The following is an 11,906-nucleotide window of genomic DNA, read 5'->3' as shown; positions in this document are numbered from 1 at the left end:
ATTATTAAATATATATTAAATTATTTTCCTGTTTTAAAATTTCACATACGACAATAGCACATTTTGTTTTTATGGGTGAAATAGTAACTTTAATTTATATTTTAACAAATAAGATTTTCTTGACATTAGTAATATTACAGACTTTAAGGTAAAATTGATAAAGTACCATTTGAAATATCAAATTTAATTTCTAAATACTAAGTCAATTTAAATTTATTTATAGAGTTTTATCTGTGTTTTTTTTTTTACAGTAGTATCTAATACGTGTTTATAATGCTGACATAGTTGTCATCACATTGGAAATCTTTTACCTGGTTCCTTTTCCCGTAGATACTTAATTATTCTTGCACAGGCTATAAAAAATGGAATGCCAGAGGAACCTATCAGAATTCTTTCTCTTGGGTCTGTCTTCTAAGCAGAACATACAAGTGTTCTGCTTCATGTTCTTCACATTCTGTTACCTTGCCATCTTGTGTGGGAATCTGCTGATTCTTATCTCAATTAGAGGCAGTTCTCTGTTCAACCAACCAATGTACTATTTCCTCAGCCACCTATCTTCTATGGACATCTGCTATACCTCCTGTGTGACACCCAAACTAATTGGGGATCTGCTTGTGCAAAGAAAAATCATCTCCTATGAAAGTTGCATGCTGCAGGTCTTTGCTATGCACTTCTTTGGCCTTATTGAAGTCTTAATCCTGACAGCCATGGCCTTTGACCGCTATGTGGCCATCTGCAGGCCTCTCCACTACATGGTAATCATGAGCAGAACCAGGTGCCATATCCTGATCTTGGCTTCCTGGGTTGGTGGAGCTGCCCACTCCTTTTCCCAGGTTTTTATGTTAATATGTTTGCCCTTCTGTGGCCCCAGTGAAATTGATCACTACTACTGTGACATTTTCCCTCTGCTGAAACTTGCCTGTACTGATACGTACATCACTGGTGTCCTCATGGTTGTGAACTCAGGAATTATTGCCTTGGTAACCTTTGTTCTCCTGTTTGGTTCATATGTGGTTATACTGTTCACATTAAGGAATCACTCAGCAGAAGGAAGACGCAAAGCTCTTTCTACCTGTGGGTCACACATCACTGTGGTTATTTTATTCTTCGGCCCTTCCATCTTTGCCTACCTTAGGCCTCCTACCACTTTCCCTGAGGACAAAATCTTTGCCCTGTTTTACACCATCATTGCTCCTATGTTCAACCCCCTCATCTATACTCTGAGAAATACAGAGATGAAAAAGGCCATGAAGAAGGTTTGGTGTCAATAGACAGTCTCACAAGAGACACACATTAATTTTTTTATTCATATGATGTTAAAAGAAAACACTGCAAAACTATTAAAGTGACCATACCATCAAGAAGAACAATTATTATTTGAACTGTTCAAAGCTTTGCTCATTCATAAATGGCAAAGATGAGAATATGAAGAATACTTACTAACAAATATTTCACTGTGAATCCTAGTAAGAAAATCTGCATTGAAATTTTTCTACATCAAAGAACAGTTGTTATATTGTGTAATCAATTTCCGTGCTTATTTAAAATATTATTAGTTTTTCAGTTTGATTTATTACATGATGATAAGCACATTTTTTCAGCACAATTTAGAAATAGATTGAGATTGACCACAGTAAAGGTGATTTAGTGATGAACTTTATATTCTAACAGGATTTGTAAATAAACCTTATATGGAGACCCTCTGAAACAAATCTTTCTATGAAAAAGTGAAACAAAAGAGAATTTGAGTGATTATGACAGAAAAGATTCACCATGCATTATCTGAGAGCTGCTGCCTTGTCCATCTCCTTATAAATGTCATAGGTACATAAGCAGTTTTATGGATGGTCACAGCCATAGGCACACACAGTGGGTTTATAAATATTTTCAGATTTAGGGTGAATTTATGAGATGATCTCTTCAATTCTCCTCGGCTTGTGAAAACACTGAATGAGGAAATACAACTTTTTTTCTTCTTCCCAATAAAACTTAATTAGTTTAGCTGCTCTAAGATTATACGTTGGGAAGTACAGCACATGTCTGATTTTCTTGATACCCTTACATGAGAAAGGATTCAGGTCACCTTAATCAAATGACAGAGTGATAACGGATTTTTTTTTTCTGTTTTTAGATTATTTCATCTGTTTTTAAACAAATGATATAATGGTTTGCATTGTGTCTGGATCCTCCCCTCACTCTCGGCTCTCTTGCTGCCCCCTACCCTTTTTCTGTTTTTTTTTTTTTTTTTTTCATATAATGTATTTTGTTCATATTCTTTTCTATCTCCAACTCTTCCCAGAACTTCTAACTCCTTTATCCACCCAACTTCACATTCTTCCTCCCTCCCTCTCCCTCTCTCTGTCTCTGTCTCTGTCGCTGTCTCTCTCTCTCTCAGCATGAAAATCCAAGTGAAAACAAAATAAACAGACAAAAATAATACAAAGATAACAAAACAAAACAAAAAGTTTATGAAGAAACATGAAGTCCATTTTGAGTTGGCCAACTACTATCAGAAATGTGTCCTACCCTGGAGTATGGTTGATATACTCACTCTGCATTGGAAAAAAAAAACAAAAAAACAAACTGATTTTCCTTTTCCAAGCAGGTATCATTTGGAAATAGCTTCTTTGTTGGTGGAGATTTTGCATCTACTTCACATTTGCCATTATGGGATTTTTGTCTGGAGTGAACCTATATAGGTCTTAAATTGCTGTAATAGTCTTTGTGAGTTGTGTATCAGTCCTGGTGTATCTGAATGATGCTCCTTTTTAGCATCATTTACACCTCTAGTAAATGCAGATCCAGAGCCTTGAAGGGAGGGCTTTGATAAACACATCTCATTTAGTTCTGAGTGTTCCAAAGTCTCTCATTATTGGCACAGTGTCCAGTTGTGAGTCTCTGTTTTAATCTAGTGCAAGAGGAGCCTCCTCTGATGATGCACTGGTTAGATGATGCACTGATTTATTGATATCGCAATTTTTCAGTGGGAGTTATTTTATTGTTATGTTCCCTTAGCATGATAATAGTGGTAACTGGGTTTTGTCTTTCAATCTGTCTGTCTGTTTCACTGCCCTCATATGTACCAAATTCCCTGCTTTATAGATTATCTTATCCTCTATATTTGTCTTTCCACTTTCTTGGGCTCACCCTTTCTCCTTTTCCCTAAAACCTCGTTTCCTCAGTTTCAGTGGAAATAACTTACTTGCCTGGCAACATGAAAGTAATGCACATTTCTTGGTTAATAGTATTTTTCATCCTTTTACAGAGTATTCTGAGGATCTAATTGAGCCTACTTCATCATATAACCAGGTAGATTCCATTAATTATAATTAGTTTGCATTAGTGAAGCTAACACAAGGATGTGATACAGTTACTTATATGGAAACTCTTAAATTTATCAATATTGCCTAAGTTACCATCCCCTAAGGTCAGTTATCCCTAGCCTATAATAATTCACATTGTTATCTATTTCTATTCATATTCTCAAAGGTAGCAGCTTATCCCATTCACATTTCTCATGAAACAGTAATAGACTATTTGGTTCATTGGTCAGGCTCTTGAACATGTTGGAAATGTACCTTATGTAGCTCAGAGCTGTCTGACAAAATGATGTGTAGACACTAGACTGAGGGGCAGTGACATTGGAAACTTTCTTTCCCTTTATCTCAGTGTCTCCCTCATCCATTCTTCTTTCCATTTGCTTTAGCCACAAGTATAGTGCAGGTTTCCGTATGTAAGATATATTGGATATGCCATTTCAGCTTTTATGCATGTATTACAATCAAAACTAGAACAGGAATTAAGACTGTGGTAGTCATTACTGTATTATATAATTGTATTATGTAATGAATTTCAGATATATTTATGTATAAACAGGTACATATACATACCTACTTTAAATGAATGTGTTTGCTACAAATTAAAAGCATAAACAAAATTTCATCTCCTTCTTCAGTCCTTACCTATTATATTTCTTAACTTATACTTACTTGAGATTTAAAAAACATTATTTATTGAATTATTGGAGAATATTCCTATATACTGTGTGAATATATGTCACTGTGATTGGTTTAATAAAGAGACTGATTGGTCAATAGCTGAACAGAATAAGTTTAGGTGGGAGAGCCAAGATGTCAATGCTGGGAAGACGAAGGGCCAAGTCAGAGGAGATGGCAGCGAGATGCTGAGGAAGCAGGATGAGTAGAAAATGAGGTAACAAGCCATGAGCCATGTGACAAAACATAGAGAAGAAATATAGGTTAATTTAAAATTAAGAGTTAACTAATAGAGGCTGGAGAGATGGCTCAGCGGTTAAGAGCACTGGCTGCTCTTCCAAAGGTCCTGAGTTCAATTCCCAGCAACCACATGGTGGCTCACAACCATCTATAATGAGAACTTGTGCCTCTTCTGGACTGCAGGCATATGTGCAGGCAGAACACTGTATATGTAATAAGTAAATAAATCTTTTTTTGAAAAAAAAGAGTTAACTAATAACAAGTCTGGGCTATTGGCTGAGCATTTGTAATTAATGTAAGCCCTCATTGTGTTTATTTGGGAGCTGCTTGTGGAACAGAAACTTCTACAATAGTCATAATTAAAGTTTTCCTTGGTTATGATAAAAGATAAATTAGATATAAAACTTAGAGTCACAAAGATAAGACATATTAGACTATTTTCTCTAAATTTGCCAAATCCAAATAATTGGATATTGTAATTGTAATTCTTACTTAATAACTGTTTTGTTGTATGTAATTTCACTATGTTAAAAATTAAACCTTCTTTTTAAATTAGACAAAAAGGGGAAAATGTGAATATATATTGCTGTGATTGGTTTAATTAAAAAAAGCTGATTGGTCAATAGCTAGGCAGTATAAGGTTAGGTGGGAAAGCCAAACTGAGAATGCAGGGAGAAAAGAAATGTGGAGTGAGGAGTCATGAGAAACACAGAGAGGATCAAGATGGACATGTTGTACTGAGAAAGGGTACTGAGCCACATGGCAAAGCATAGATAAGAAATATGGGTTGATGACAGCTGTGGAGCCTAAATGGTACCAAACTAGGTCCTCAGCATATGGGAGACAGTTGTAGAGCTTGGTCTGTTTGAGGGACCCCAGCAGTGGGAACAGGATCTATCCCTGGTGCATGAGCTGGCTTTTTGGAACCCATTGTCTATCATGGGATACCTTGCTGAGCCTTGATGCAGAGGGGAGGGGCTTGGTCCTGTCTCATCTGAATATACCAGGCTTTGCTGACTCCTCATGGGTGGCCTTACCCATTTGGAGGAGGGGATGAGTGGTGAGTTGGGGAGAAGGCTTGGGGGGGGGAGTAGGAGGAGGGATGAGAGGGGAACCTGTGGTTGGTTTGCAAAATGGATAAAAAAAAACTAAAATAAAAAATAAAATTAAATAAAAAAGAAAGATGGGTTAATTTAAAATGTAAGAGTTATCAAGGAAAAAGCCTGAGCTATCAACCAAACACTTATAATTAATATAAGCCTCAGTGTGTTTATTTGGAAATTGTTGGCAGGACAGAAACTTCTGCCAACAAATTATTTATTCATTAATTTATTAATTCTTTCTTTTCCTCTTGAAAATAGATTATTTTTTCATGCACTATATCCTGATGAATAATTGGATGAATAAAATATTCATTCCCTCTCTCTATAGCACAAAATACCTCTCCTTAACCTCTTATATATATATTCTTTCCAGAACTCAGATCTTCTATCATCTTTTCAATATTCCTCTGCTGATTTATTGGAATCTTCCAATTTTAATTGTTCTGTTTCTGGAACTTAAAAGAATAAATTGAAAATACCTTTCCCATCCTGTGTCTTTCCTGGAGAGTGATTTGGTATGTATGTATGTATGTATGTATGTATGTATGTATGTGTGATTTATTTCATAGTAAGAAATAGATAAAGCCATGGTGGTAAATGCTGAGTAGTTGAGAATTTTAGCTTTTTAAAATAATTATAAACATTTTGGTGGAGGAGGGGTTTGGGTTTTACTACTTGTATTTGTGCCTTTAAAATATTAATGGATTTAGTTTAAATCAGAAGGCTTCATTTTATCACTTTCATTCTTTTTTTTTCCCATTTAATGCCCTTCCCTGAACCATTGTCAGTCTATGTGTGTGGAAGTTGTATGCTTGACATGCCAATAACGGCAAATTGTAACGTTGGAATTTGCCAGACTCCTACATCAATGTTCCTTCTTCCCTCTGTTTTAAAACATGTACCCGTAATCTAGGTTAGACTTGAACTCCCAGCCCTCCTATGCAGCAGATGTGTTCCACCAAGATCAAGTAGATGGTATGCTTGTGTACTTTAAACTATCCCAATTTTAGCCTAAATTATAGGATTAATGGTATGTGGTAAATGAGATTTTAGAAGGAGTAAATAAACAAAATTATGTGCATACACAAATGTGTGTGTGTGTGTGTGTGTGTGTGTGTGTGTGTGTATGTGTGTGTGACAATAATAAAGAAAAAGAGGATATCAAATTGAGAGGAGGGCAAAAGAAGGGGTGTGATGGAGGCTGCCTGGGAGAGACTGGAGGGAAGAAAGCAAGGGTGAAAAGTGACAAATTCCATTTTAATTAAAAACCTATTTTTAAGAAAATAATGCATTACCTGTACTTCTTAGTGAATGAGAAATGCATGAAGAAATGATACATAAAATGTATGAAAAATGAATGCATATTTTCAAAAATTCATTTACTGTAAGTTTTCTAAATCCATTGAAAACAATAATAAAAAGACACTAGATATTATTTTTTTTCTTCTGAAATTCTACTATCAACAAGGAAAATAATCCCATTGACATAGGAGTCAAATGTATTATCTTCCTTTAGGAAAATGTAGACAATATGGAGTTTATCTGTCCTTCAAAAAAATCTAAATCTGAATTTGTTTTGACCACACAACCTGTGTAAAGTTGAGAGAGAAGCCAGTCACTGATGTCCAGGGGATTCACAAGGTCTCCAGATCACTAGCAACGTCATATATGGCTAGATGACTATTTATAAACCACATCCAGTGCTAGCTTCAGATTCTCCAACTTGGCTCTACAGAAAATTAACCTGGTGAGTTCATAATGTTGTCACGTAAGCCAAGTTACTTATGAAAGGAAAAATCAATACATGGAACTAAAGACAAATGCTATTTTTGATTGTTTATCATTTTATGAAGTCTCCAGTGATTTTGTGGGTCTCGTTTTCTCTGGAAATAATTTTAGTAATAGAAATAGATATTATGACTTGACCAATTTGCATTTTTAACTTATTCCACTTATCTTTAAATTGTTTTTTTTTTATAAAAACATGGCTCCTACTTTGTGTGAATGTTTCACTAGTGGCAGGTGTCAGTTGTTTTAAAAAGATGCAAGATATTTTCCTATAGGCAGTTACTAGACTGTACAGAGAGGGAGATAAATACAGGAAGATAAAAAAATACTGAAAAGTGTGTGTGTTGTGGAATATTAAAATATCAATGTGGAAAGTCAGAAAGCAATAAAAAGGAAGTTAAATAATGGACTCACAAAGGGTGAAACACGTGATGTTAGTGTAAATATTTTTTCCCTTCTGATTATTCTGTCTGAATACATTATCTACTTTTTGGCTCCACTGTGTAAAAATTAATATAAGTAAAAGTTAGATAGGAGTATCTGCTTTGATTTGGAGAGGGAATTTACTTTGAGATAAATTCAAAATTTTGCCCATAGAGATTATAATGTGACATTTCAGAGATACGTGGACTTGATGCCTACTTAGATAGAAAATTTCACATAAAGAATAATCACTAGAAGGTTTAGTAGTATAATGGAATATTGATTAAACATAAAGTTATTCCCAGCCTATCAAGAAATTCAAAAGCAAAAATTGAAACATGAAATAGATTCTGGCAAGAACCATTTGCTCTCTGCCTATTCCTCAGAATCAAGCAAAGGGAAAAACAAACAAAACACTTAAACACACATAAAAAGACAATTAATTGTAGTCAACATAAAAAAGCATTAATTAGTCAAATGGAAGCAACTCTAAACTTGACTGTTTTTATTTGCCATGTTTGATGTAGACTGTATTGATGATCATGAGATTATTGAATAATTATTTACATACTAATTTAAGTATTTGAAGTGTTTTATTTTCATCATTCAATGAACATTTAAGGATTAATACTTAGCATATACTGGAAGGATATAAAAAAAACAAGACTGGACAGAATTATTTTAAACATCTTTACTGGACTGAGTTACTCTCTCATGAACTTACCTAATAATTGAGAATTAATTATTTCAAACTAACTAGTGCTAAAAATGATTATAAATGTACTTACAAGTACTACTAAGACTGGAGGAAAACTATTACATGACAAAAATCACACAGAGTGTGAATATATAAAAGATGTTTTCAGTAAAGATCACAATTTTACTGTGATTGGGAGTCAAATTTACTATAAAGGTAAGTGGATTATTGGTTAACTATTCTGTTATTCTTTCAACAGTATTGAGAATGGTACTAAATTAGAAGTGCTAGGAATTCTTAACTATCTCAATTTTTATAAATCAAATCCTGTTTGATTGTCATTTTATGGTTGATGGATGAATTAAAATTGCTTTACTGATTCTCTCTGTGGTCTTTAAAGATAATCATATTGTTTAGACATAAAAAAATAACTAGGGAGTCTGTTCCTACCTTGGTTAAGTTATCTTGTGACATGAAATTGCCAATTTCTTCAAAATCATATTTACTGAATTTCTAGAATACTGACTGATTCTATACCATCAGAGTTTAAGTTATAAGTTCAGATCTTAACCTCTGGCTAAGAGGTCACTGACCATTTATTAGATTAATTTTCACTCATACCTATTGAATCACTATTTTTAGGCTTATTCCCAAATCTTATAGATTAGATCAGCTTGATTAACAGAAAAAGATAAATTGCTATCTAAATATACATACAGTAACATAATTTGAATATATAACCTAGAGGTCAGATATATGCCAATAAAGATAATTTTATATAACTTGTTTACTGAAATATGCAATATCAAAGATACTTTATAAGTTTTGACAACTGTTGTAAGATGGATAAAACACAAATTAGAAATGGAAGCTTCACTTAATACATATAAAAGAAAATATATTTATATTTATCTACATATCATTTAACTAAGATTTATAATATGGAAATATATAAATAAAACCTATGCCAGGCGGTGGTGGCACAGGCCTTTAATCCCAGCACTCGGGAGGCAGAGCCAGGTGGATCTCTGTGAGTTTGAGACCAGCCTGGTCTACAAAGTGAGATCCAAGAACAGGCACCAAACACCATAGAGAAACACTGTCTCTGAAAAATCCATAAATAAATAAATAAATAAAACCTGCGTTGTTTATATAATTGTATGTATATGATTTCAGGGCTGACCACTTGGTATTGGGTAACCAGTTAGGGGTCTCATCCATGGGGGGGGGTTATTTCTTTCACTCTTTGTATTTCTTAGTTGCCTGTAGTTCTTTGTTTGTGTTTGAGAGGGGGATCTCTCCCTTTCTATCAGCATGTCTACTTTATCTTTTCAGATCATGTTTAAGAAAGCTACACTTTTGGGGTTTTATGGGAGAAGCAAAGGGTGGAACTTCGCATGTGCAGGAAGGAAAGAAGGAAAGGGTGGAAATGACACATTTATATTTTGATATAAAAATTTAAAACAGCAAAATTATACAAATGAATTCCTTTTCCACTAGTTTTTTTTTCAGTTTAAATAACTTCCATGTGCATTGCTAATTTAAGTATTTAATTTTTAATAAAATACCACAGATTTAAATGTTCTTGGATTATAAAATATTAACATCATGGTGCTAGATCACATGCAATAATAGAGAAAAAGAGAGGAAAACTATTAATATTTTTAAAGTGTGATTTTCTACTATGCATATGTCTCTGTGTCTTTACATGGGTATAAGGTTTCTGGAGCAGGTATGCTTGTGAGCCACCCCATATGTGTACTAAGAACTGAACTCAGCTCCTTTATAAAAGCTATACTCTGTCTAGCCACTGAACCAAGTCTACAGACACCTGACTAATTATTCAAATCAACTTTATGGGCCAGTTACTTGGAGTGCTTGTTTTCCATTTCTCTCTCTCTCTCTTTCTCCCTCTCTCTTACACACACACACTTATGCAAATAAATGATGTTCAATGTCTAAATAAATTCAAAGTAAAATATATTCCATGATTCAAAATTAGAGCTATTGTTTAAGTTTATGCCTTACTTGTGTTTTGTCATATACTTTTATCTTTAGTAACTAATCCTCATTTTAAACCACTCTTTCATTGTTTGATTAATTGAATTCAACTTTATTCATGTCAAAGCTAACATAAAATCTGTGAAGTAGTCCCTCAAACACAGGTTCATATCAATGCTAATCATCAGTGATCTCTATATTGCTGGCATTCATCAATCCAATCTGTCTTTTCAGGGCCCTGCCATGTCTTTCTATTGCACTGAACCATGGAAAATGCTACTGTGTTTATTCTCTTGGGGCTTTCTGAAAACCAAAACATTGAAGTCCTCTGCTTTGTATTATTTCTAGTATGCTACATTGCTATTTGGATGGGCAATGTGCTCATAATTATTTCTATCACTTTCACTCAACTCATGGAACAACCTATGTACTTCTTCCTCAATTACTTATCATTTTCTGATCTTTGCTACACAACCACAGTGACACCCAAACTCCTGGCTGATTTACTGGCAGAGAGGAAGGTTATTTCCTATAATACTTGCATGACACAGCTATTTGTTCTTCATTTCCTTGGAGCCATAGAGATCTTTATTCTCACTGCAATGGCCTATGACCGCTATGTGGCCATCTGCAGGCCTCTGCACTACACTCTCATTATGAGCAGACAGAGATGCAATGAAATCCTTGCAGTTTGTTGCACTGGAGGATTTCTGCACTCATCCAGTCAGTCCCTTCTCATTTCCTTTTTGTCCTTTTGTGACCAGAATGAGATAGATCATTATTTCTGTGATGTGTACCCTTTGTTGAAATTGGCTTGCACTGATACACATAGAATTGGTCTCTTTGTCATCGTTGATTCTGGCCTAATTGCTTTGGTAACATTTGTAATTTTGATGATCTCTTATTTGCTGATATTACACACCATTAGAGTTTACCCTGCAGAGAGCCGTTCCAAAGCTCTTTCCACGTGCAGTTCTCATATAACCATTATGGTCCTGTTTTTTGTGCCTGTTCTCTTTGTTTACATGAGACCAAATATAACATTCCCAGAAGACAAATTGTTTGCTCTTTTCTACACTATCATTGCTCCCATGTTCAACCCTCTGGTCTACACATTGAGAAACACCGAGATGAAGAATGCCATAAAGAGAATATGGTATCATCAAATACCTTTGTTAAAGAAGCACATTCCATGACGGACTCGAAAAATGTGTATATGGGAATATTAAGCCATTCTACAACTGTCTTGTTGCTGCCTTTGCTTATGATATTTTAATAAAAGTTCATATTTGCTTGCTGTGTTCTTTCTTCTTTCTTCTTTTTGCTTTCAGTGTGACTTTCAGTGAATTGAGGTTCATATTTGTGTAAAGCAAATGTTGATTTTTATAAATTTTGATTCTTCCATGTCCAGTCATTTTCCTGTGGTTTTATTTACTTATCAACTATCACATTCTAAACAACTTAATAAAGATAATTTCTTTAGTTCTGTATGCTTGTGGTTATATTTTAATTATACTGAAATGTGATTTTATTTGTATGTTATTAAATCAAGTTTGCCTGGAGATCAGAGATCATTAGTGAGCCAGAAATAGAAGTCAAGTGCTGGTAGCCCATGCCTTTAATCCAATCACATGTCAGGCAGAGTCTCTGTGTGGTCAA

At 34.4% G+C, this 11,906-nt stretch overlaps 2 protein-coding genes across 2 annotated transcripts; both read left to right on the top strand.

Moving 5' to 3' along the window:
• The first annotated feature begins 362 nt into the window (after positions 1 to 362).
• On the top strand, positions 363 to 1,271 carry LOC114687267 (olfactory receptor 4P4-like). Its single transcript, XM_028861958.1, has one exon. It carries the CDS (start codon positions 363 to 365, stop codon positions 1,269 to 1,271), a length of 909 nt encoding a protein of 302 aa, XP_028717791.1.
• Positions 1,272 to 10,486: 9,215 nt separating this feature from the next.
• LOC114687271 (olfactory receptor 4P4-like) lies at positions 10,487 to 11,527 on the top strand. Its single transcript, XM_028861961.1, has one exon. The coding sequence runs from the start codon at positions 10,514 to 10,516 to the stop codon at positions 11,441 to 11,443; it is 930 nt and encodes a 309-aa protein (XP_028717794.1). The 5' UTR covers positions 10,487 to 10,513; the 3' UTR covers positions 11,444 to 11,527.
• The last annotated feature ends 379 nt before the right edge of the window (positions 11,528 to 11,906 follow it).

Source organism: Peromyscus leucopus, chromosome 4, assembly GCF_004664715.2.
Source record: "Peromyscus leucopus breed LL Stock chromosome 4, UCI_PerLeu_2.1, whole genome shotgun sequence".
In the NCBI taxonomy this organism is placed as follows: Eukaryota; Metazoa; Chordata; class Mammalia; order Rodentia; family Cricetidae; genus Peromyscus; species Peromyscus leucopus.
The sequence above is the reverse complement of the archived record's forward strand: the minus strand, read 5'-3'. Positions and strand labels throughout refer to the sequence as shown.

Excerpts from the sequence above, each read along its gene's own strand:
- LOC114687267 (XM_028861958.1), top strand. The coding sequence starts at position 363 with ATGGAATGCCAGAGGAACCTATCAGAATTCTTTCTCTTGGGTCTGTCT.
- LOC114687271 (XM_028861961.1), top strand. The coding sequence starts at position 10,514 with ATGGAAAATGCTACTGTGTTTATTCTCTTGGGGCTTTCTGAAAACCAA.